We start from the raw sequence: 24,919 nt of genomic DNA, 5'->3' as shown, positions 1-24,919 counted from the left end.
GCCCTATCTTACAGGCGAGGGGAACTGATACACTTTCAGTTTCCCAAGCAGATTTACTCAGGAAGCTTAGCTCCAATCTGTGTTCCTGGCCACTGTTCTACCTTTAAGTTATGAAAGATGTAGTGTGCCGCTTGTTCTCTGGTTGCCTAGGTTTCCCTTTTAATGTGGACATTACACTGACAGCTTGCTTTCTCATGTATAAAATGGGTGTAATTCTCATAGGGCTATTTGTAGGTCAAGTACCTGTGACAGGTTGTTGTAGGTGCTTAATTTTAACTATTATTAGTCCTTGAGTCCAACAACACATTCTTGGCCTGTGTGTTAGAAGGAACTCAGGGCTATCTAGAACAGGGCCTTAGTCCACTCTAGGACTTTCAGCCTCCTTTTTTCTTTGGCTGTGCCACGCAGTGTGCGGGCTCTTAGTCCTCCAACCAGGAATGGAACCTGCAGCCCCTGCAGTGGAAACATGGAGTGCTAACCCCTGGATCACCAGGGCATTCCCTCAGTCCCTGACCAGGGTCCCGAATCACAGTATCTTCTGGAGCAGATTCAAAAGTATCCCTCTGCATAGGAAAATTCTCAACCCAAGAAGGTATATCCAATGACCATTCTTCTACCCTGTTCCCTATATCCCACTTCATGGTCTTTCCTGGTGCCACCCTCATTTCCCAGTTTTGCAGGCCAAAGTAGAAACATCAGCCAGTACTGGCAGTGAATCTCAAACTCTGCTACAGACACACAGAAGAATCAGAAACATATTGAAAACTTTACTAGAAATATAGCGAAAAAATTATAACTGCCTCAGAGACTCCTCCCCCACCCCCCTAGGACGCATGGACAGACAAACAGATGGAGCTTCTAAGTCCGATAGGGCCGATCTTGATCCCCTTCCTCCTCCTCCTCCTCCTCCAGGAGTGAGGCATCCAGCTCCTGGAGTCGCTGTTGCAGCAGGGGTTCTACATCTGGGCTGGGGGCCAGATTGGGAGGAAGGGTCCTGCCAGCTGCAGCCCGGGCCCCTCGAGATGGCCGCCGGGATCGAGGAAGACTGCTGTCCCGAAATTCTACAGTCCGCCGGAGCTTCCTTGAGCTGGTGAAAATCAGAGTCCCATTGCGCTCCCGAGGTTCCTCAAAGATGGTTTCAAAGGTCCTGGACCAGGCAGGGAGGAGTCCCGGTTACCAGCACGCCCCCTGATTCCAGTTTTCCCTCTGTCACCCCTAAGCCTTCAAAGTTTCTCACCTCCTGGTTGTGGGTGACTGGTAATTCTTGTTGGTGTAAATTTCTTCCAAGCTGAACTCCTTCTTGTTCAACCTATGAGCCAAGAGCAGAAGTCACTGAGAAACCTGGGGCCAGTGGGCCTGGAGAAGGGATAAGTAAGGCCTGGTCTATATTTCAGTTTCTAGGATCTGCCAGGAGCCAGGAGTGCTGCCTGAGGCAGACAGGTGGTTCTCCATGCAAACCACGTCCAGATCAAATGGACTTCTCCAAGCTGGACTTGAGAGGAAGCAGAGCCACACTCAGGACCTGAGCCTACACCTGCTTCAGATCCATGCACGACAAGCTTCTCACCTGACTGGCCGAGGCAGCCCCATTGGTGTGAGGTTTATTTGAGAACGGGCCGGTGTCCTGCGTATTCTGAATCGAGAAACCTTCCCAATGGTCTGCAGAGATGGGGCAGAGGGTAAAAAGTGCAGCGTGGACTTAGGCTCCCGCTTGTCTCCTCCCTGTTCACCTGCACCCCTACCTTGGTCTCGGGGTCTGAAAGCACCTGGTCTTCTGGGGCCCTTGGCTCCTTTCTCTTGGTTGAGCTCAACCTGTAGAGAAGGTCAAGGCTCAGAGCCAAACAGCATTCCCAGCTACCTCCCCTTCTCCTGCCCACTGGATACTAGGGTAGGAGGCTGGGCCCCCTCCTGTGGCCAGAGCTTTAAGGAGGGTTTATCAAGAGCACTACCTGGGTTCTGCAGGTTCAGAGAAGGAAGAGGTGGATGCAGTAGACGAGCAAGATGTGACGAGGGGAGGAGAGCCTCCCACTCCTCCAAGAGGGAAGACCTCTTTCCGGAGACAGGGCCGAGGGGGTGGTGGGGCTTTGGCCATCTCTCCACCACCCACCGTGTGCCGCCGAGGCCGTGGCCAGCTTGGGGGGGTTGGAACAGGGGGCCAGCTGCAGGGATCTGGGCCAGGGGGCCCCAGGTCAGGGCAGGAGTGGCTTCGGCCCAGAGAGGGCTTAGTGAGAGGTGCTGGGGGGTTCTGGTCTTGGGTCCGCCATTGGCGGATAGGGGGCCGGGGACTGACTGCCACAGTGCCCTCAGCAGCCCCGGACTGCCCGGCCTCTGAGATGGCAATCTTCAACTCCAACTTCATGGGGGGTGATGGGGGCGGGGGCTGCGGGGCTTTGTTGGGTGTGAGGAAGATGTCAGCAAAGCTCTCCAGCTTGGAGCGGACGGAATGGAAGAGGGGGGCCAAGCCCCAGGGACTGAGGCGGGGGCGTAAAAGGCTGGACGGCGGTGGGATCGATGGGGGCTCCAGAACAGGATCTGGGGCTGAGGAAAGGAGAGGGTCAGGTGCGTATTCCTCAGCTGCAGGTGTCTAAGCCCCACTTCAGTAGCCTTAGTCCCTCCCCCAAACACTAACCTTTGCCCCCTGAGGAATAAGCCTAGCCCTAGAATACCCAGCCTTAAGTTCAGAAGTTAAGCTTTAGGTCTCTGAAGTCTAAACTCCATCTTCACACACCAAGCTCCGCCCTGAGAGGGGGGTTAAGCCCCATCCCAACCTCTACACCTAACACTTCTAAGCTCAGCTAGAATTTTCCAGAACCCTCCTCCTCATCCATCTGAGTCCTTACCTGGTGGTGGGCTCGCCAGAGGGTTTGCAGACAGGGCAGATGGATGGGATGGGGCTGGCAGGTCCTTGGACGGAGGCTTTGGCTGGTGAACCATCACCTTGGGCTCAGCTCTGGGGTGAAGGGGCAAGTTAAAGGCAGAGGAACCTTTCAGATTCAGATCCCGAGCCAGGACCTCCCCTGTCCCTTAATGCTTCTGAAGGTGCTACAAGGAAGCACTGGACATGTAAAGTCTGATGCCCCTAGCTTTGGCTGCCTGGATAAGAGCTGCCACCTACACATCTTCATAATCCCTTCCCAGCCCTCTCACCTTCTCGCTGGGACGATGAAGTTGGGAGCCTCATCAGCAAAGCCCTGGATGTAAACAGGGGGTGTTTATGGGGAGGCAGGGAAGCCCCCTGTGGCCTCCGTAGCTCCCCTATCCCGACTCTGTCAGTCTCCAGACGCCTGCCTGGGTTCACACTAAAGACTTTTTCATATAGGTCTTTGCTCAGATAGTGTCTTCCAATCTAAAATGCCATCCTCCTTGCTCTGAGCAAAATCCACCCCAGACAGTCCTCCCACAACTTTCTTCTATGCCCAGCGGCACGCCTGCCCCCAGCTGAACCCCTGACATCTTTCCCTGAAGTTCCCATACCTCAGCTCGGGGTCTGGAGCTGGCAATGTCCTGTAGCATCACCACCAGGGTGGGCTGGTGCACCTGGTCCACTTTTTGTGAAGGGCCCTCCTCTGGGCCAGGTGTTGTCCTTGATCGCCGCCTTGGGGTGGAAGGGGGCCGATGGACACGGCTCAAGGGCTCTCGACATAGGTGCAGTGGGTCGGGAGGCCTAGAGAGGGAAACAGGAAGATCAGTGGGACTCAGCTGTGTTCCCAGCTCCCCCCCTCCCCCATTCTGCCATGCTCACCTGGCTTGTGGGGACCATGTGGCCTGCCGGGGTGGTGAGGCAGGTGGCTGGCTGTGAACAGAATCCCGACGGTTGCTGTGGTGCCATGGGGTGGAATTCTCTTCTTGGGACGCCAGGGGGACCTCAGAGAGGAGGAGGTGTCAAAAGGAAGGTGATGGAATGAGGCTGGACCGAACAGGGCCTCCCTATGCCTAACAGTGCCCTATGCCATCAAGATGACAGAAACAGTGGCTAGAATTCATTTGCAATCCCCAAAGAAGAGGTCAGTTATGGCCCGAGCTGTTTGGTATGGGGCCTGGGTAATGTCACCCAGGCTATTTGCGTAAATGAAAAGGAGAGAGTGACCTGGAGTGAGTCATTGCCCTAGTTGGGGCCTCAGTTTTTCTAATCTGTGCAGTGGAGCCAAAGACCTCAGCCTGCTTCCTAAGGACTGCCTAGGGGAGAAAGCAGGGGAGTTTCTCACACTTAAGAATTGTGGGGGAAAAAAGAATTGTGGGGATGTGGTTTTGGCACCTGACACCCTGCCCAATTCCAGGTTGGAGTAAGTGGAAGCCAAGCAAAAAAAAAAAAAAAAAAAAAAAAAAAAAAAAATATATATATATATATATATATATATATATATAGCATAAGGGAGGCTGACTGATGGATGAGTGTGAGAATGAGGTGTTTGGACCTCAGTGATCTTCACTAGTGACCTAGTTTGACTTTACTACTGAGGGGACCTGATGAAGAAGGGGGCCTCTCAATTCAAGAGGCTCACCATGCGGGCAGCCATGACATCTTCCAGGACCACGGCCAGGACCCGCCGAGAGGCTTTTTCCAAGGGCGAAGGGGCCCCGAGAGGCTGCAGTTTCGGCCGTTTTGGGCTCTTGGCTCCCCATAATGCTCCAGCAAGGGGTTGGCGGCACAGACGCTGCCGGCCAGGAGTGCTGAAGGATGAGAGAAGCAGAGGACGGTCGCCTGAGCCTGTTGTTGGCCCTGTGGTTTCCCCGGTACGGCCACCAGGCTCCCCGTTTCCCGGGCTCAAGACAGGCGGGCGGGGTGCGCTCTCACCTGGAGTCCCCGGGCAAGTCCATGGGGGAAGCGGCGGCTCCGGGGAGTCCCTGGGGGATCCCAGGTTCCAGCCTGGGGTAGGGGGGGAGCGGGGGAGCGGGGAGTGAAGGCCAGCCCCTCCCGTGGGGCTCCACCCTTCATGGTCCGCCCGCGGCTCCCGGTAGCCCACGGTTCGGAGCCCTGGAGCGCATAAGGGCGCCCTCGCCTGGCTACCGGTAACGGGTGTCTCCCCTCTGCCGCCGCGGCGATCGGCGATCGCCCTGCCTGAGCCACGAGAATCTGGGTTGCAGCGGTCCCAGTTCTCCCACGGCCCGAGCTTCCTGGGGCCTTTGTCCCTGCAGATTCCGCCCTGAGATCCCCAAGATCAGCTGGGATCCCAGTCCTCGGAGGCTCAGTTTCCGCCGGATCTCTCCACCGGGAGTGGCCGAGGACTCCGAAGCAATACTCGCACACGCCGGCGGCCCTCCCTCCCACCTGATCCCCTAGACTGGATCCCCGCGGACACAATGTTCCAGCGCGGTTCCTCCAAACAGACGCCGCGCGAGGATCCTCCTCTCCCTGTGAGCTTCGGCTCCGCAAAGCTACACTCAGACAGAGGCGGCCCGAGCTTGAGCATCACGAACTCAGTCCGGATCCCCGGGGATCCACTGTCAAGCAGATACCCCCTTCACTCCAATCCCGGGAGGTCCCGCCCACAGACCCCCTCCCTCTGCCCTCCCCTGATCCCCGCCCAGCGCTCTCCCCAGCCCGGGTCCAGATGGTTCAAAAGTTTCTTTCCCTCCCTCCTCCCGCCCTCTCTCCAGCCGCTCGGTGTCCTCCCCCGCGCGCCGCTCACCGCCGCCTCCCGCAGATCCCGGGTCTTCGACGGCTCCCACCTCCGGCTCCTTTAAAACTAGCCTTACCCAGCACTGCCCAACCGCCGAAGACCTTCTTCTCAGAGCCTCTGGGCACCGCCCAATCGCCGGTCCCGGTCTTCCGGGGTGGTGAGAAACTAAGTGAAGCCGCCTGGCGGCCATCATGCCTAGGGGTAAGAAGCCAATTGGGCACTGCCGCCATTATAGTTGAGGGCAGATTGTGCTGTCCTCGATGAACTTAAAGTGGACCGGACGGCGTCTTCTTTTCTGGCCGGTGGGTGGCCGAAGTCTAGGGCAAGTTTCATGAGCTACTGAGGCAACTCTGGTGAAGCTAGGCTACCGCCACGTTTTTTAAGGGCATCTTCCGGTTCTTTCGTTCTTAGACCAATAAACGTGAACTGAGTGCTAACGATATGTGAAATTCCCAGTTTCCTAGAGAGGCCCCATTGAGTCGGTTTCCAGTTCCATTCTAGGTTCCTGAGTCGCGTTACCAGGTTGCCAGGGAAAAGTTTGGCAGGGGGTGGTCGGGGCCAGAGATTAGCGCTGGTGCCGACTCAGGCTTCTTTGCTCGCACGATGTCCTGGAGAGACTGAGCTGAGTCAAAGTGAGGAGAAGGCTGGGGCGTTCACTTCACCCGACTGTTGTGTACCTCTTCCTGCAGGAGAGGTTTCTATAGAGGACGGGCTCCCACGAGCACTCTGAAGAGAAGCCTGGCTGATAGGGTGTGTAAATAATCCTTAGCAGTAAGGAATCAGGGATCCTGCTGCTTAGAGAGGCTGCTTCGTGAAACTTTTAAACCAGGAGCCTGTTGTTGGGGGTAGGTAATGGGCTTGTACTGGCTTCTGGTCTGTGAATGCGCCCTCACTGCTTTACTAAAGCCCATGCCTCCACTAGTTCTCTTTCCCCAGGATTCGCTGGTACAAACTAGTACTTATTTTTCCTGATAGAACAAAAAAGACTAAAGCCTAAAATCGGGTCTGAATGAGGATGAAGAGTGACCTACTCGGCCCAACATAATTCTGTGGGATTGAGTGATAAGAGTAATGACCCAGAAAGGATGATATAAAAAGAGCAGCACTGGAAAGCGTTGGTGTGGAACGTGAAGACTCCCCAACTCTGTAACGAAAGACTCAACCAGATAGGTGTCATAGGACTACAGCAACTCTCTCTAGTACAAGGCCGGCTGGGTCCTCTGGAAATCCATCATGAGACTTCTGGTGAGAATAAGCAACAACTGGTTCAACTAGAAGTGTTCTCTCTTCCCCTGGAGCAGGGCTGGCTACACAGGTGCATGAGGAGGGTCCCTGCTGGTATGGCGATGCTTCCAGCTGTAAGTAGAGATCACGCTTCATCTTGGTAAATTGAGAGGCCCCCTGTAGGCTTTCACTTGCCTGCTTAAACACAGAGGTATTTCCCAGACTGAATGAAACGCTTTCAAGGGCAGAGCAAACCTGATCTGAGTTTTGATTCTCTAAAGTCTGCTGAAGAAGTCAATGCCAGGGGTAAAGGAAGTAGCCTAAAGAAAGGGCCTGGTTTCTGAGAATCTGGTTGGGGAGGGCTTAGCCCTCAACCCAGGCCAGCGGTGATGAGCCTTGGTACCCTCACAGTCCTGCCTCACCCCTCTTTGTGACTGCCGTTTCAACAGCTCTTACCTTATCCACTGCCTGTGTACATACCCCAGGCAAGGCCAGTGTCTGCTGATCAGTGATCAGAGGCCCCTCCCAGCTTTCAGTGGAGCAGGTGATGTGGCTGGAGATTGGCACATCCATGTATCTATTCTTCAGAATCCGTGGACCCCGTTAGTCTCTGGGTCTCACATCTGCTTAACTGGTCCGGGCCTTAGTGGTCTCAACTGTAAAATGGGAACAATAAACCCTGCCATACTTGTCTCAAAACAGAATGAGAAGATCAAGTGAGAAGGCACATCTGAATGTGCTTGATAAATAAGTCTCAGGCTGCAGGTAAAAAGATGATTAAAAAACCTGCCTCTTCCTTCTCACGGAGTACCCTATCCCTACTGGTCCTCAAGCCAGCTGCTCTCCTCAGTATCTTTGTTTGCAGAAGCGTCTAGCCTGAGCTCTAGATCACCCAGGGTGGATTAGGTTGGGTTGTGGCCACAGGGTGTTGAGATGAGAGGAATGCACTTACAACCCTTTGCCAAGCACCACCCCTGCAGACTTCCCCCGTGGTCCAGTGGTTAAGAATTCGCCTGCCAATGCAGGGGACACGAGTTTGATCGCTGCTCTGTGAAGATTCCAAATACTGTGGGACAGCTAAACTCCTGTGCCGCAACTACTGAGCCCACTCTCTAGAGCCTGTGCTCTGCAACAAGAGAAGCCACTGCAATGAGGAGCCCGTGCACTGCAACTAGAGAGAGATTGCGTGCAGCAGTGAAGACCCAGCACAGCCAAAAATAAGATTTAATTCAGAAGCAAAAAGAACCACCTGTGAGAAATGGTAGGCAGCTTTGAGTTTGGATTGTTACTCTGGTTCGCATCAACCATTCAGCAAAATTGCAATATCTATGTGCCGTGCTGTGGCAACAGACAAGTGCCTGTCCCGAGGAGTTTGCAGTTTATATGCCTGTATACAAGATGGCCAAAAAAAACAACAAGATGGCCATTGGCTCCATTGCTTCCATCAGCCTCAGTCCCTTGCATCGGGAAGTACTTAGTCCAACCAGGTACCAGCACCAATTTAATTCCCCTAATGAGCTTTTTAGACCACCTCTGGGGGCTCTTTCACTCTGGTCAGCTACTTCCTAGAATTTTTATTTACCTGGGAAAGTTGGTCCTGCCTATGGTCTAACTCCTTTTCTTCCCCAGTTTAGAGAACCACCTGCCACCACTTCTAACCTTGCCTCCTTTTGTGTGGGGGGAGGGTATGATAGACAGGTGTCAAGTTTGGAGGAACTGAATGGTACAGTGAGGGGGCTTATGAGGAAGATGTCAGGGGAGGGGAGATGGTTGGGAGGATTGGAGAGAGGAAGGGGGAAGGGAAAGAAGATGTGGTACGTATTTACAGTGAAATATTACTCAGCCATAAAAAGGAACAAAATTGAGTTAATTGTAGAGATGGGATGGATCTAGAGTCTGCAATACAGAGTGAAGTAAGTCAGAAAGAGAAAACAAATATCATACATTAATGCATATAAAGGGAATCTAGAAAAATGGTACAGATGAACCTATTTGCAGGGCAGGAATAGAGACGCAGACATAGAGAACAGACATTTGAACACAGAGGGAAGGGGAGGGTGGGATGGATTGGGGGGTTAGGTCTGACATACACACTACCATGTGTAAAACAGACAGCTGGTGGGACACTGCTGTCCCACCAGGGAGCTCAGCTTGATGCTCTGGGATGACCGAGAGGAGTGAAATGGGGGCTGGGTGGGAGGGAGGTCCAAGACAGAGGGGATATATGTATACATACAGCTGATTCACTTCGTTGTACAGCAGAAATTAACACAACATTGTAAAGCAGTTATACCCCAATTTAAAAAAAAGGAAGGGTGAAGGAAGCTGTCTATTAGTATCTGAAACCGACATATAACGCTGTGACAGTTATTCATTTATTACTTCTCAGAAAAAAAAAACAAATGTCACTCTTTTGGCCTGCTCTATGAAAATGGAGCTGGACCCTAGAACTACTTTTTCTTGGCCAGCTGGCATCTTACTAAGTTTTATTAGTAGAGAGCTGGGGAAACATTGCAGGAAGAAAGGGCTTTGCTTCTGGGTTCCCGCTGTGCACCCAGTGACCAGAAACTTCCCCTGGTACACCCCTGGGGTAGTTTGTAGTGGAGTGCCTCTGTGAGACACTTTCCCATAAACAGTTTTCCCTGGTACCCTAGAGGGAAGATTTCCAGTAAGTTCCACCAGAGTGGCACTCCAGTGACTTCTATGTTCTCTCTAAAAAATTCTGGATCTCCAGGCTTCCCTGGTGGCACATCCCCAATGCAGGGGATGTGGGTTTGATCCCTGATCAGGGAAGATCCCACATGCCGAGGGACAACAAAGCCCATCCGCCACAATTATTGAGGCTGCACACCCTACAGCCCAGGCTCTGCAACAAGAGAAGCCACCACGATAAGAAACCGGAACACTACAACAAGAGAGCGGTCCCCACTGCAACTAGAGAAAGCTGGCATGCAGCAGTGAAGACCCAGTGCAGCCATAGGTAGATAAATATTTTTCAAAATCCTGGATCTCAGCCCCTGGGAGGCCCAGATAGAGGCTCTTTCTTGGGTGTAATATCTCCAGCTGAGGGACAATGGCTGCTCTTAAAAAAATTATTTATGTATTTACTTGGCTGTGTCAGGTCTTAGTTGCCATGCTTGGCTTCTCTTTAGTTGTGGTATGCCAGCTCTAAGGTGCTTGGGCTCAGTAGTTGTGCATGAGCTTAGTTGTTCGGCAGCATGTGGGATCTTGGTTCCATGACCAGGATCAAACCCAAGTCCACTGCCTTGGAGGGCAGACTCTTAATCACTGAATCACCAGGGAAGCCCTAGTGGCTGCTCTCAGATCCACTCTTCCTGTATTCTTTAGAATTCTCTTTACATCTTACTATCTCTAGTGGGCAGAATTGTGTCCTTCAAAAAGATATGTTCAAGAGACTTCCCTGGTGGTCCAGTGGCTAAGACTCTGAACTCTCAATGCAAGGACTGTGGCTTCAGTCCCTGGTCAGGAAACTAGATCCCACATGCCCTAACTAAAGATCCTGTGTGCTGCAACTAGAAGATCCCACGAGCTGAGATTAAGATCTAGTGCTGCCAAATGACCCCTAGTTCCTTTGACTGTGACCTTGTTTGGAAATAGACTCTTCGAAGATATAATCAATGAGGTCATACTGGATTTGGGGCAGGGGGAGGGGCTCACTCCAACGACTGGTGTCCTTGTAAGAAGAAGGAAATTTGAACAGAGATACACAGAAAGGAGAAGGTCATGTAAAGATACACAGAGAGACATGTAGGAAGAATGCCATGCGGTAACAGAGACAGAGACTGGAGTGATGCATCTACAAATCCAAGAAAGGCCAGATATTGCCAGCAAACACTGAAGCTAGGAAGAGGCAAGGAAAGAGTCTACTTAGGATCTCAAAGGGGTATGGCCCTGCTGATGCCTTGATTTCAGAATTCTAGTCTCCAGAACTAGAAGAGAATAGATTTGTGTTGTCTTTTTAAATTTTTATTTATTTATTTTTAGTTTTGGCTGCACTGGGTCTTTATTGCTGCCCACAGGCTTTCTCTAGTTGTGGAGAGCGGGGGCTAGTCTTTAGTTGTGATGCGAGAGCTTCTCATTGCAGTGACTTTTCTTCTTGGGGAGCACGGGCTGTAGAACACACAGGCTTCAGTAGTTAGTTATGGCACACAGGCTTAGTTGCCCCATAGCATGTGGAGTATTTCTGGACCAGGGATCAAACTCATGTCCCCTGCATTGGCAGGCGGATTCTTAACCACTGGACCACCAGGAAAGTCCTTGTGTTGTCTTAAGGCACAAAGTTTGTGGTAATTTGTCATGGCAGCCCTAGGAAACTAACATGTAATCCAATCCCTCATTTCTCTAACTCCCTTTTATAGTTGGGGCTTCCCTTGTGGCTCAGCTGGTAAAGAATCCATCTGCAATGCAGGAGACCTGGGTTCACTCCATCTGTGGACTGGGATGATCCCTGGAGAAGGGAAAGACTACCCACTTCAGTTTTCTGGCCTAGAGAATTCCTTGGTGTTGTGAAGAGTTGGACATGACTGAGTGACTTTCACTTCACTTTTTTTTTTTTTTTCATTAACACTAAATTTTAATTAAAATCGATAGTTTAGATGAAGAACAGGACTAGAATAGTGTTTACAATCAACTTCTGAAAAATCACATTTACATAAGGAAGTAAAAGAGGCCAGCAGAGGTCCCAAAAAAAAGGTGCAGCTTGTATTATTGCACTTGGATGAAACATGCTGTTCAAGGTCACATAATACTTAGGCCACACAAGGCCAGGAGGAGGAGACAAACACCGAGGACAAACCCCCTAGGTAGTATTTCTTCTGGATTCTCCAGGGAGCTCAAAAATATTTAGTATTTTTAAAAGATTCAACTAGAGCTCTTTACAAAGATGAGTCTTAAACCCAGGTCAGGGAGCTCAAAAATATTTAGTATTTTTAAAAGATTCAACTAGAGCTCTTTACAAAGATGAGTCTTTAACATGTTTTAGTTACGGTCATGCTCTTCATTCCAAATCATGTGCAAATCTAACATACAACTTCTACTGCAAATAATGAGATATCTGTTACATTAGAATGACCCAGGGCCCCAGGCCATGGAAAGTGAGAAAGGAAATGAATCTCTACTTTATACAATATCAGGGAATAATACCGTGGCTATAGTTTATCCTTTTTTTTTCTTTTCTCTTTTCCACTGTGCAACCCACTTCAGTGCCTGCAGCCTACTGGCAGAGGCCAGGCAATGGTTTGGGGCCGCGTTTGCTCTGGCATGGGACACTATGAGAGGCCCAGGGGGACAAGCCTGCCATAAATCCAAACCCATGCATTATAGTTTATCCTTTTGAGCACTGTTCATTTTGGTCATTGATCTCAGCACATGAGAAAAAGTGACAGTGAGTACAAGTGGACATTAAAAATAATTCCTAGGCTATTAGTAGAAAATAAAACTTAAAAAAAAAGTCCCCGGCCACATTCACAAAGGTGGCATAACTGTATGGATAAGAAAAAGGCTGTAAACTTATAGAAAAGATAAACTCTGGCTTCTAAACAAATTACAAAATTGATTTTGCCTTTACCCTTGAGTGTTATAGAGAAAAATGTAAACCAGTATACCCTAGTTACCAGAAAAAAAAACATCCTCCGAAGACAAGAAATGACCTTAAAGTTTGGCCTGGGCTAGTTTTAACTGCAGGTTCTCTCCAAGTTTATCCATGAACTCGAATGTATTCAAGTAGTCAGAACGTTGCACGTTGGGTAAACCTTTAATACATGCAGCTAAGTCCTTGGTCATGAAGCCAGCCTCAATGGTCTCAATACAGACTTCTTCCAAAGCCTTTGCAAAAAAGCCGAGCTCTTTATTGTTATCAAGCTTAGCTCTGTGGGCTAAGCCTCTGGTCCAGGCAAAAATGGAAGCAATGGGATTGGTGGATGTCTCCTGTCCTTTCTGGTACATTCGGTAGTGACGGGTTACGGTCCCGTGGGCAGCCTCTGCTTCTACTGTCTTGCCATCTGGACAAACCAGCACACTGGTCATCATGCCGAGAGAGCCGTAACCTTGGGCCACGGAGTCCGACTGCACGTCCCCATCATAGTTCTTACAGGCCCAAATGAAGCCCCCCTCTGATTTCATAGCTTGGGCCACCATGTCATCAATGAGCCTGTGCTCATACCAGATATTCTGAGCTTCAACTGTACTGCTTGTCATATATCTCCTGAAAGATGTCTTTAAAACGTCCATCGTACTTCTTCAGAATAGTGTTTTTGGTGCTCAGATACAAAGGCCAATTCTTAGACAAAGCCATCTGGAAAGAACTGTGTGCAAAATCTTCGATCGACTTATCTTGATTGTACATCCCCATGGCAACACCACCACTCTCTGTGAAGTTATGTACTAGGTATACTGTTTTGGGGGATCCATCGCTTGGTGTGTAGGATATCTCTACTTTTCCGGGCCCCGGCACAACAAAATCAGTTGCTCTATATTGATCCCCATAAGCATGGCGACCTATGATAATGGGTTTTACCCATCCGCTCACAAGCTGGGGTATATTTTTGCAGATGATAGCTTCCCTGAAGACAGTGCCACCCAGGATATTTCGGATGGTGCCATTTGGAGATTTCCACATTTGTTTCAACTTGAACTCCTCCACTCTCTTCTCATCGGGGGTGATGGTAGCACACTTGACACCAACATTGTACTTCTTTATAGCTTCTGCAGCGTCCTTGGTGACCTGGTCATTGGTGGCATCGCGGTTCTCTATGCCTAAATCGTAGCTGTGCAGGTCCAGTTCCACGTAGGGAAAAATGAGTTTCTCTTTAATCAACTCCCAAATGATTCGTGTCATTTCATCTCCTTGCATCTCTACCACAGACCCGCCTTGGATTTTTTGAGACATTTTGACTTCAATAAACCTCTTAACAATTTCTAATCACCCCCAACTCCTCTCAATCTTGCAGACTCAGCTTATCTCCTGCGGGGAAGGTACGTTGGCGATGACCCGGGAGCACACAGTCACTCAGTGTCCACTTTGGCAATCCCGGCTGGAGCCCAACTGTTCCGGCTTCTCAAGGGGCCTCGGCAGAAACCCAGAATCTGGCCAGCCAGGCAGGGCTTTTCCTCTTCCCGGCTTTTGTCCAGACCCGAGCCCGGCCCCCTCAGCCCACCTCCTGGAGCTCCGCCCCCGAGCCCTCGCCAATCGCCGCGGGCGACCACCCGAGATGGGTGGGGCCATGGGTCAGAGGCGGTCCTTCTATTTGGGGCGAATCCGCGGCCCCGCCTCTCACTTCACTTTTATAGTTGATTTTCTTTTTTTTTTTGCTCCTTTGGCTGTGTAGAATCTCAGTTCCCTGACCAGGGATTGAACCTGGGCCACAGCAGTGAAAGCCCAGAATCCTAACCACTAGGCAACCAAGGAATTCCTGTAATTAATTCATCCTTGTTGAAATTGCTGTGTGGATTCTCTCTCCCAATTGCACCCAGACGTGCACCATCACCAACAAAAATACCAGTGTTTTAGTACTAAAGAAAGTGGAATATCCGAATCTTGAAAGTTCCTACTGCAATTAATATGAAAATATTTCAGAGAGTAGGCCATTTTTGAGAGAGGTTTAAAATCTTCCTTGCAGACATATTCCTTAAAGGCATTTTAAATACTCCTATCACACCTGAAAAAGAATAAAAAATGAGAACAGATGGTGCCTGTGAGGAAGCTGACTCAACCAAAGTGGAGGATGTTGGGCTGGACAGCTGCCTGTTATCTCAAGGGCATTCCTGGCATCCTGTGGTTTTAGGTGACAGCCAGCTCTAGACAACACTCAGAGTACAAGTCTAGAAATGGGTGCACCTGATATAGGTGGGAAGGCAGAGAGATAGTGGTATCAGTGGCAGTGCTGGGGTAGGGAGGTCCGTGACTCAGAAAACTCATTCACAGGGACTTCCCTGGCCGTCCAGTGGCTAAGACTCCATGCTTCCGATGTAGGGGGCTTGGGTTCATTCCCTGGTCAGGGAACTAGATCCCATATGGTGCAACTAAGAGTTTGCATGCCAAAATGAAGATCAAAGCCCACAACTAAGACCCAGTGCAGCCAAATAAATAAGTAAATATTGGGGAAAAAAAACAAAACAAAACCACACTCATATGCCAAGACCTTTGCCCTCGAGAAAGAGGCCTAGGTGAAGAAGGCAAGGGCCCAGGATGGTCAAGAAGGCTCTAAATATGGGATGACGTGTCCATCTATTTGTTCAACACATTTTTAAAACTCAAACCACATGCCAGACACACACAAAAATACTATGGCAAGCAAGACAATGAGAGTCCTTGTCCAGAGAGAGACAAGCAAATAGAATGGTGCAGTGACATAAATGCTAAACTCAGCTTATATACAGATTCCCAAAAAGGACATAAGCAGAGCTAGAAAAATTCTCAGAAAAAGTGATGAATCATCTAAGAACTGAGGGAAAAGTGTTTGGGGGAGGAGAAGATTGTGCGTGGGTCACAACCATGCAGAGGAGCAGAGGGTAAAACTCAGGGTGTCAGCCTTCCAGAACTAAAGCACATGGGCTTCCCTGGCAGTCCAGTGGTTAAGAATCTGCCTGCCAGTGCCGGGGACACAGGTTTGATCCCTGGTCCAGGAAGATCCCACATGCTGAGGACTCACTAAGCCCATGTGTCACAACTACTGAACCTGAGTTCTAAAGCCCGAGCTCTGCAACAAGAGAAGCCACTGCAATGAGAAGCCTGTGCACCACAATAAACCTCATAACCCTCGTTCATGGCAACTGGAGAAAGTCTGCATAGGGCAATGAAGAAGCAACAGAGCCAAAAATAGCATAAATAAATCTTTTGAAAATATAAATGTATAAAAAAGTGTCTTAAGAACGAATGCACACCTTTTAGAATAAATGTGTTGAATACATGCTCCTTTTACTATGATGAAATAAATGAGTAGAGAAATAACCCATCTACAATCCTATTTTCTGAAAATCACTGTAACCCTTAATACAATTTAAAGGACAAAGTCATTAACTTAAAAATACATATCCAGTGGTAACATATACGTAACTTAGAATAAAAATTACAGCTATAGTCAACAATGAGTGAATTTTGAAGCAAAAGAAGGCAGATGTTAAAGTGTGTGTGTGTGTGTACAAAATGATTCCATTTGTATTATGTTCGAAAAGAGGCAAAACTAATCTGTAATGTTAGAAACTGGACTCGTGGTTATTTCTGGGAAGAGTGGTGACTAGAAGGTGCATAAGAGGTTTCTAGGCAATGCTTTGGTTTCTTGATCTGGATACTGGTTGTGTGGGTGTGTTCATTTTATGAAAATTCATTGAGCTTACACTTAAGATTTGTGCACCTTTGTGTATATTATGCTTTAAAATTTTTTAATGTATATCTCAATATGTAAATGCTTGGGGTAAGGCTTTGCCAAAGGGTTTAGTGAAGTGTTCATATAGAAATATGCTTGCACCTACACATAAGGCTTCCCTGCTGGCTCAGATGGTGAAGAATCTGCCTGCAATGTGGGAAAACCTGGGTTCAATCCCTGGGTCAGGAAGATCCCCTGGAGAAAGTAATGGAGACCCACTCCAGTATTCTTGCCTGGAGAATTCCACAGACAGAGGAGCCTGGTGGGCTATAGTCCACGGGATTATAAAGGGTCAGATATGACTGGGTGACTAACACTTCAAATACAGGATTTTTTGTTTAACTTTTTTAATTAAAAAAAATTTTTTTAAATGTTATTTATTTAAACTGTGCTGAGTGGCTTACAAGATCTTAGCTCCCCAACCGGGGATTGAACCAGCACCCTCGGCAGTGAAAGTCCTAACCACTGGACTGCCAAGGAATTCCCTAGAATTTCTATGAACACAGAGGCTACAAAGCCTTTGACTGGGTAGATCACAATAAACTATGGAAAATTCTGAAAGAGATGGGAATACCAGACCACCTGACCTGCCTCTTGAGAAATCTGTATGCAGGGCAGGAAGCAACAGTTAGAACTGGACATGAAACAACAGACTGGTTCCAAATAGGAAAAGGAGTGTGTCAAGGCTGTATATTGTCACCCTTCTTATTTAACTTATATGCAGAGTACATCATGAGAAATGCTGGGCTGGATGAAGCACAAGCTGGAATCAAGATTGCCGGGAGAAATATCAATAACCTCAGATATGCAGATGACACCACCCTTATGGCAGAAAGCGAAGAAGAACTAAAGAGCCTCTTGAAGAAAGTGAAAGAGGAGAGTGAAAATGTTGACTTAAAGCTCAACATTCAGAAAACTAAGATCATGGCATCCAGTCCCATTACTTCATGGCAAATAGGTGGGGGAAACAGTGGCTGTCTTTATTTTTTGGGGTTCCAAAATCACTGCAGATGGTGACTGCAGCCCTGAAATTAAAAGACGCTTGCTGCTTGGAAGGAAAGTTATGACCAACCTAGACAGCATATTAAAAAGCAGAGACATTACTTTTCCAACAAAGGTCCATCTAGTCAAGGCTATGGTTTTTCCAGTTGTCACGTATGGATGTGAGAGTTGGACTATAAAGAAAGCTGAGCGCCAAAGAATTGATGCTTTTGAACTGTGGTGTTGGAGAAGACTCTTGAGAGTCCCTGGGACTGCAAGGAGATCCAACCAGTCCATCCTAAAGGAGATCAGTCCTGAGTGTTCATTGGAAGGACTGATACTGAAACTCAAACTCCAATACTTTGGCCACCTGATGTGAAGAGCTGACTCACTGGAAAAGACCCTGATGCTGGGAAACATTGAGGGCAGGAGGAGAAGGTGACGACAGAAGATGAGAGGGTTGGATGGCATCACTGATTCAATGGACATGAGTTTGGGTAAACTCCGGGAGTTGGTGATGGACAGGGAGGCCTGGCGTGCTGGGGTTCATGGGATTGCAAAGAGTTGGACACGACTGAGCGACTGAACTGAACTGAGCAGCCACAAACTCAGGCTGTCACAGATGGGTTGTGTTGCTGATTCAAATTCCAGTGTAGCCATTTATGCGATGATTTTCCAAAATGGCAAACAATCCTCAGCAAAATTCCAAACTAAACAAAATACAATTTTCCCTCCATATACACAGGCTTTCCTGGAAAAGTCAGGATTAAAACTGTGCTTGCTCATGGAGAACTCACAGCTTATTGTAGTGCTCCTATTCTTGTATTGACCAAAAATTACGTAAAATTTTCAAATGTTATTCTGATTAAATGGAAACTGATACCTAGCCTCCCATAACGAGATTCTGTGGAATCATAAATAAGTCAGCACAGTTTTCTTTGAAAAAAAAAAAAACTGTACTTGTAAGTTTGTGCTTCTATATAAAGTAAATTCAAGTTCTATACTCAATCACAAACCTATTTTACCTACATGAATGTCCATGGAGCATTCTGACAATGATGGGGAACAAAGGACAGTTTTTCACTGAGCGGGACTATCTGGTTCTGAGCAAGACAACTGATGCCCTTGGGCCCACCCTTATCTATGTTTATTAGAAATTGACCATTCTCCCACTGTGGAATGTAAGCATCTTGAGAGGACCTTTGCCTGTTTTTTTCACAGATTTATCCTAAGCTATAGGATACAGAATAGACTGGAACTGGCAGGGAAAAGCCATGAGAAGGAAGAACTAGGATAACAGGATTTTAGGTCTGATATACTAGCAACATGAATGAAGTGTAGTTGAATAATCAACTAAAATGTTTAGGAAAAACAACAAGCTCTCTCAACTCAACAAATATGTGAAAATATTTAGCAGCCAGTTAGATGTGCAGGCCTAGAGGAGGATTTCTCAACCGCAGTTGGATGCCTAAACCTTGGGAAAATGTACCTTAAAAATAAGGGATGTAAAAAAGAAGAAAGATGAGCTGAAAAATAAAACCAACAAAACAAAAAGGGATTCAGAAGCCACTGGAGGAAAGTGGCAGAGTGTTTTAACAAAGACGTTGGCAGGACTTGGAGAGAATTGCTTTAGCAAAACAGTAGGAAAACAGCCTGGTTGGCATGAATTTTCCTAGGTGGACAGGTGATGAAAATGTAGATGTAGCCCCATAGCCAGTAAGAAGGGGAACGCAAATAACAATTTTCCCATTATTTCAATATTTTGAGAAATTGCTGTGCCAGGAGTAGCTGTACAGCAGAATGGTTAGGATACATGGGCTTCAAAATCAGATACATTGAATTCTATTGCTGGTCCTTAATTTAGCAGTGTTGGGCTTCCCCAGTGGCTCAGCGGTAAAGAATCTGCCTGCAAGGCAGGAGCCGCAGGAAGCGTAGGTTTAATCCCTGGGTCGGGAGGATCCCCTGGAGAAGGGGAAGCAACCCACTCCAATATTCTTGCCTGGAGAATCCCATAGAAAGAGGAGCCTGGTGGGCTATAGTCCGTGGAGTCGCGAAGAGTCAGATACGTCTGAAGCGACTTAGCACACACAAATGTTACAGTAAATAGGTTCTTACTCGACTGCGCTTGAGCGCCCCCATTCGGAAAGTCCATGGGGTCGCAAGAGTCGGACACCACTTAGCGACTAAACCACCAAACCGCACAGTTCCTGGCACATGGTGTGGGTTGTTTTTCTTGTTACAGTATAGTTATTAGGTGCTCAGGGGCAACAAAAACTAAATTCTGACTTTGCCCACTCAGCTCTCAGAGCGGTGGAGAAAAGGGAAGAGGGCTCTTCTCTAAGTCACTGAAATCCAGCTAGTGTGTCAGGGACTTTATGCCAAGACTGTCAAGAAATTGACAGTCTCAGGGCCAAGATGTCTCAGAAGGAAAAGCCCTAGTGATTAGGTCAGAAAGAGCACTGGGCTTGGAGCCAGATAGACCTGGATACCAGTCACCCAGTCTCAATGTTATTCTTCTTCTTTCTAAATTTTCTTATTCTTAAATAGGGCTTCCGTGGTGGCTCAGATGGTAAAGCGTCCAGCTGCAATGCCGGAGACCTGGATTCGATCCCTGGGTTGGGAAGATCCCCTGGAGAAGGAAATGGCAACCCACTCCAGTACTCACGCCTGGAAAATCCCATGGACTGAGGGGCCTAGCAAGCTATAGTCCATGGGGTTGCAAAGAGTCTTTAAGAGGGACCACACTCCCTGCCCTCACATGGAGCGTTGCTCAGGGTTAGATGATTCCAATGAGAAGGCTGTTTTGCACCTGGAGCAATGAAGACATTCCATAAAGGTGCTCAGTTCCACAAAACTGGCGTCTCACAGGACAGGAACCGAGTTCATTTTGCTGTCAGGACGCACTCTCTGAGGCCTTGTGGGTCAGCAGAACAGAAAGAGTCGACGTAGAATCGCCCAGAGGGCGCTGACCAGTGCGGACTCCCTGCATAGTAACCTCCTGGGGACTCCTGCTGCTGCTCTGCGAACCCGGCCCTCTGTCAGGCGTTACCTAGCAACAGCGTCCTGGAGTCTGGCCCAAGAGGCCAATCAGCGTGGACTTCGTTATTTCAGTGATCTAAACAGTCCAATCACTGGGCGTTGTCAGAAGACACGTCCTCAAGCTAATCTCAAGCACCAATGAGGGGTAAGGAATTTTAGGAGCTGGAGCTAAATATTTGGAGCTAGCTCTTATTTGATAAGATCATCTGAAGGAAACGAATGGCTAGCTTCCGACTGCTTTTGAATGATGGTTGTGAAGGCAGTCGCCGCCATATTCTCTTAGGGCATTTTCCGATACCTTTGTTCACTCTTGAGTCCGAGAGTGACCACGACGCTATGATTCCTCTGTTTTGGCCGCAGCGTGGGCCCACGCGTAGCCAGATCCGAGCCAGCTCAGACGCCAGGTCTAGCAGGGCAGTGCTCCTTGGCTCGGAAAAGAGAGTGGCCCTTGGATTGGGGCATCCAGGACTTGGGGATTGGAAGAATTCAAGCGCCGCACCAGCACCGTTCCGCACTTGAAGCCCAGAGCCTGGATCCCGCCGAGGAGACTGTGAGCTGTGAAGCTTTATCGCCGCGGCCGAGTATTTCTTCTTGGAGAAGCGAAATCGGAGGCACAGAAGGCTCTTTACCGAAAGTGATGTAGAGACCTACGGCCACCTGGGGGCGCTCTGTGAGGGCCGTTCGTGGTCTCCTCCCTATGCCTATTTTTGCTTTTTATTCGTCTATTCACAGCGTACCTAATTAAGAGAGTTCTTAGACGAGAGCCGCAGAAGAGGATTAATCAAACCCGGCAAAATGCCTGAAGGGGAGAGGAACAGAGGGCGTAGTGAGCTGAAGCTTGGGAGGGGCTGTCCTAGAGTCTCTAGGAAGCCTTTTATAATTATTTACCACGATCATCTTGCTATGTCTATGACTAGGACATAGTTTTGTTTGTTTCTTTTTTTAACGGCTTTATTGAAATATTACTCACACACCATATAATTCACCCGTTTAAACTGTACAATTTTTTTTTTTTTTTTTAGTATATTTAGAGTTATGACTCATTGGAAAAGACCCTGATGCTGGGAAAAATTGAGGGCAGGAGGAGAAGGGGACGACAGAAGATGAGATGGTTGGATGGCATCATCGACTCGATGGACATGGGTTTGGGTGGACTCCGGGAGTTGGTGATGGACAGGGAGGCCTGCCGTGCTGGGGTTCATGGGGTCGCAAAGAGTCGGACACGACTGAGCGATTGAACTGAACTGAGAGTTATGAAACCATCACCACAATCAACTAAGCAAATTTTCATAACCCCAGAAAGAAACTCCTCAGCCATCACTCTTCATTCTCCCCTCCCTCAGCTCCTGGCAACCACTAATCTGCTTTCGGTCTCTGTATATGTGCCTTTTCTGGACACTGCATGTAAATGAAACTATAAGACATGGTCTTTTGTATTCAGCTTATTTCTCTTGGCATGTTTTTTAAATTCTTCCATGTTGTAGCATGAATCTTTAACTTTTTTTTTCATTTATTTTTTTAAATTTAACATTTTGAAAATAGATTTTATTTTTAAAGTAGTTTAGGGTTCACAGTAGAATTGAGCAGAATGCCCAGAGAGTTCCTATATCCCTCTGCCCTCCCACCAGCCTCCCCCACAATCAACATCCCATACCAGAGGGGTAGATTTTCTACAATCTATGAACCTACATTGGGCTTCACCAGTCGCTCAGTGGTAAAGAATTCACCTGCAATGCAGGAGATGCGGGTTCAATCCTTTGGTTGGGAAGTTCCCCTGGAGGAGAGCATGGCAACTCACTCCAGTATTCTGGCCTGGAGAATCCTATAGACTGAGGAGTCTGGCAGGCTATATAGTCTATAGGGTTGCAAAGAGTCGAACACGACTGAAGTGACTGAGCACCACACTGCATGAAACTTCATTGGTTCATCATTATCACTCAAAGTTCACAGTTTATATTAACGTTCACTTTTCATGTGCTTCAGTTTTGACAAATGCATAATGACATGTATCCACTATTATTATAGTTATGTGCAATAGTTTCATTACCCTAAAAATCCTCCATGTTCCAACTGTTTATTTCTCCTTTCCCAACCCATGGAAACCACTGATCTTTTTATTGTCTCCATGGTTTTCCTTTTTCCAGAATGTCATATAGTTGGAATCATACAGTAATCACTTAGGAACTTGCATTTAAGGTTACTATATATCTTTGTACATCTTGATTACTCATTTTTTTTTATTGCTCATTTTTTCTTTTTCTTTTTAATAACGTCTGACTATTGCTCATTTTTTTTTATCATTTATTTATTTGGCTGCACTGGGTCTTAGTTGTGGCATGGGAGATCTTCGTTCTTTGTTGCAGGAGGCAGGATGTTTAGTTGCGGCATGTGGGATCTAGTTTCCTGACCAATGATTGAACCTGAGACCCCTGCATTTGGAGTACAGAGTCTTAGCCACTGGACCACAAGAGAAGTCCCAATAGCTCATTTCTTTTCACTGGTAATATTTAACTGTATGAATATACCACAGGTTATTTATCCATTCACTTACTGAAGGACATCTTGGTTGCCCCAAAGCTTTGGCAATTATGAATAAAATTGCTGTGAACATTCATGTGCAAATTTTTTTTTCATGTGCAAATTTTTTTATGTGAACAGAAGTTATCAACTCCTTTGGGTAAATACCTAAGAGCATAATTGCTGAATCATATGATAAGAATATGTTTAGTTTTGTAAGAAATTGACAGTCATACAAAATGACTACTAATTTTTTTTTTTTTTTTTTTTTTTTTTTATTTGGTTGCACAGGGTCTTAGCTGTGGCATGTGGGATCCAGTTCCCTGACCAGGGAATGAACCCAGGCCCCCTGTAATGGGAGTGCAGAGTCTTAGCCATTGGACCATCAGGGAATTCCCTACTAATTTTTTTTAGATGGATTTCTTAGGAGTTTTCATATTATGTCACCTACATATAACAAGTTTTACATCTTTCCAATCTGGATGCCTTTCATTTCCTATTCTTGTCTAATTCTGCCTAGAACAATAGAAGTGATGAGAATAATATATAATTTATATTATGTATGATATATATAAGTATATATAAATTATAAAGGGTGTTAGATTTTGTCAAATTCCTTTTGCACATCTGTTAAGATGATCCTGTGGTCTTTGTCTTTATTTTATTGACACATGATGTATTACATGAATTTTCAGATGTCATGCCAACCTTGCACCCCTGGGCTAACTCCCATCCAATCATGGTATATAATCCTTTCTATAACCCCACTAGAATAACAACAAAAAAGAAAACAAGAAAGAGGAAAAAAAGAATAAAAAACACCTTCATTTTCCCCTCTCCTCAGCCCATGATAATCACCCAACAACCATTCTACTTTGTTTCTATGAAACTGGCTAATTTAGATACTTCATATAAGTGCAACTGTTGCAGGAAGGGGGACCCAAACTGGGCTGTCTGACACTTGGAAATGAATTGTCCGAGGAGACACATGTGCTGACAAAGCAAGAGATTTTATTGGGAGAGGGCACCTGGGTGGAGAGCAGGAGGGTAAGGGGACCCAGGAGAACAGCTCTGCCACGTGGCTCGCAGTCTCGGGTTTATGGTGATGGAATTAGTTTCCGGGTTGTCTTTAGCCAATCATTCTGACTCAGAGTCCTTCCTGGTGGCGCACGCCTTGTTCAGCCAAGATGGGTGCCAGAGAGAAGGATTCTGGGAGGTGGTCGGACCTGTGGTGTCTCCTTTTGACCTTTCCCGAACTCTTTCCGTTGGTGCAGGCTTATTAGTTCTGTGTTCCTTACCAGGACCTCCTGTTGTAAATCAAGTTATGCAAATAGTTACTATGGTGCCTGGCCAGGGTGGAAGATTTCAGTGAGTGTGCTTCCCCTAACACAACCATACAGTATTTATCATTTTGTGATTGGTTTATTTCACTTAGTATAATGTCCTCAAGTTTCATCCAAATTGTAGCATGTTGCAGAATTTCTTAATTTTTTAAGACTGGTTAATATTCCATTGTTTGTAAACACCGCATTTTCATTATCCATTCATTGGTCCACAGATACTTGGGTTGCTACCACCTCCTGGCTATTGTGGATAATGCTGCTATAAACACGTGTGTGCATAAATAGCTCAAGACCCTGCTTTGAATTCTTTGGAGTATATACTCAAAGTGGAGTGGCTAGGTAATAAATTCTATTTTTCAATTTCTGAGGAACTGCTATACTGTTTTTGGTGGCACAGTGGTTAAGAATCTGCCTGCCAATGCAGGAGATGCACAAGATGGGGGCTTGATCCCTGGGTCAGGAAGAGCCCCTGGAATAGGAAATGGCAACCCACTCCAGTATTCTTGCTTGGAGAATTCCATGAACAGAGGAGCCTGTCAGGCTGCAGTCCATGGGGTCACAAGAGTTGGACACAACTGAGTGACTGAGCATAGCTGGTTCACCTCTGGACTTGATGGCTTCTTATAACCAAGTTACAACTAGCTATACTAATCATTGAAATTTGTTCTCTTTTTGTTGTTTTCAAATTAGGTACGCTTTGTGTCTCTCTGCTGTGCTGTGCTTAGTCGCTCAGTCGTGTTCAACTCTTTGCAATCCCATGGACCGTAGCCCATCACGCTCCTCTGTCCATGAGGATTCTCCAGGCAAGAAT

General features: G+C 47.4%; 1 protein-coding gene, 1 non-coding gene and 1 pseudogene across 5 annotated transcripts; all 3 read right to left on the bottom strand.

The window, feature by feature from the left end:
• Positions 1-747: 747 nt before the first annotated feature.
• PRR14 (proline rich 14) lies at positions 748-6,020 on the bottom strand. Of its 3 annotated transcripts, none has more exons than XM_043914753.1 (12): positions 5,631-5,851; positions 4,796-4,867; positions 4,503-4,671; positions 3,743-3,864; positions 3,475-3,664; positions 3,148-3,191; positions 2,841-2,950; positions 1,950-2,538; positions 1,743-1,812; positions 1,568-1,659; positions 1,238-1,309; positions 748-1,147 (listed from the first exon to the last, which is right to left on the bottom strand). In XM_043914753.1, exons 1-12 carry the CDS (start codon positions 5,849-5,851, stop codon positions 859-861), a joined length of 2,040 nt encoding a protein of 679 aa, XP_043770688.1. In that variant the 3' UTR covers positions 748-858. The 3 variants fall into 3 exon arrangements, with proteins under 3 accessions (XP_043770688.1, XP_043770690.1, XP_043770689.1); XM_043914755.1 differs by lacking the exon at positions 5,631-5,851 and adding an exon at positions 5,270-5,512; XM_043914754.1 differs by lacking the exon at positions 4,796-4,867 and having other exon boundaries at positions 5,631-6,020.
• A 6,028-nt stretch (positions 6,021-12,048) lies between these two features.
• On the bottom strand, positions 12,049-12,181 carry LOC122702354. The gene has a single exon (XR_006343223.1). It is a non-coding gene; the product is annotated as a small nucleolar RNA SNORA42/SNORA80 family (small nucleolar RNA).
• A 268-nt stretch (positions 12,182-12,449) lies between these two features.
• On the bottom strand, positions 12,450-14,037 carry LOC122701617 (annotated as a pseudogene). Its single transcript, XR_006343100.1, has one exon. The product of XR_006343100.1 is annotated as an isocitrate dehydrogenase [NADP] cytoplasmic-like (transcript).
• Positions 14,038-24,919: the final 10,882 nt, after the last annotated feature.

This window comes from Cervus elaphus, chromosome 10, assembly GCF_910594005.1.
Source record: "Cervus elaphus chromosome 10, mCerEla1.1, whole genome shotgun sequence".
Taxonomy (NCBI): Eukaryota; Metazoa; Chordata; class Mammalia; order Artiodactyla; family Cervidae; genus Cervus; species Cervus elaphus.
Note: the sequence above shows the minus strand (reverse complement) of the source record. Positions and strands in the feature narration are given on the sequence as shown.

Coding starts and splice junctions, on each gene's coding strand:
- PRR14 (XM_043914753.1), bottom strand. CDS start 5,851: ATGGCGGCAGTGCCCAATTGGCTTCTTACCCCTAGGCATGATGGCCGC. Junction 4,868..5,630: donor GGGATCTGCGGGAGGCGGCG/GTGAGCGGCGCG, acceptor CCCCTACCCCAG/GCTGGAACCTGGGATCCCCC. Junction 2,951..3,147: donor TTCATCGTCCCAGCGAGAAG/GTGAGAGGGCTG, acceptor CCTTCACCCCAG/AGCTGAGCCCAAGGTGATGG.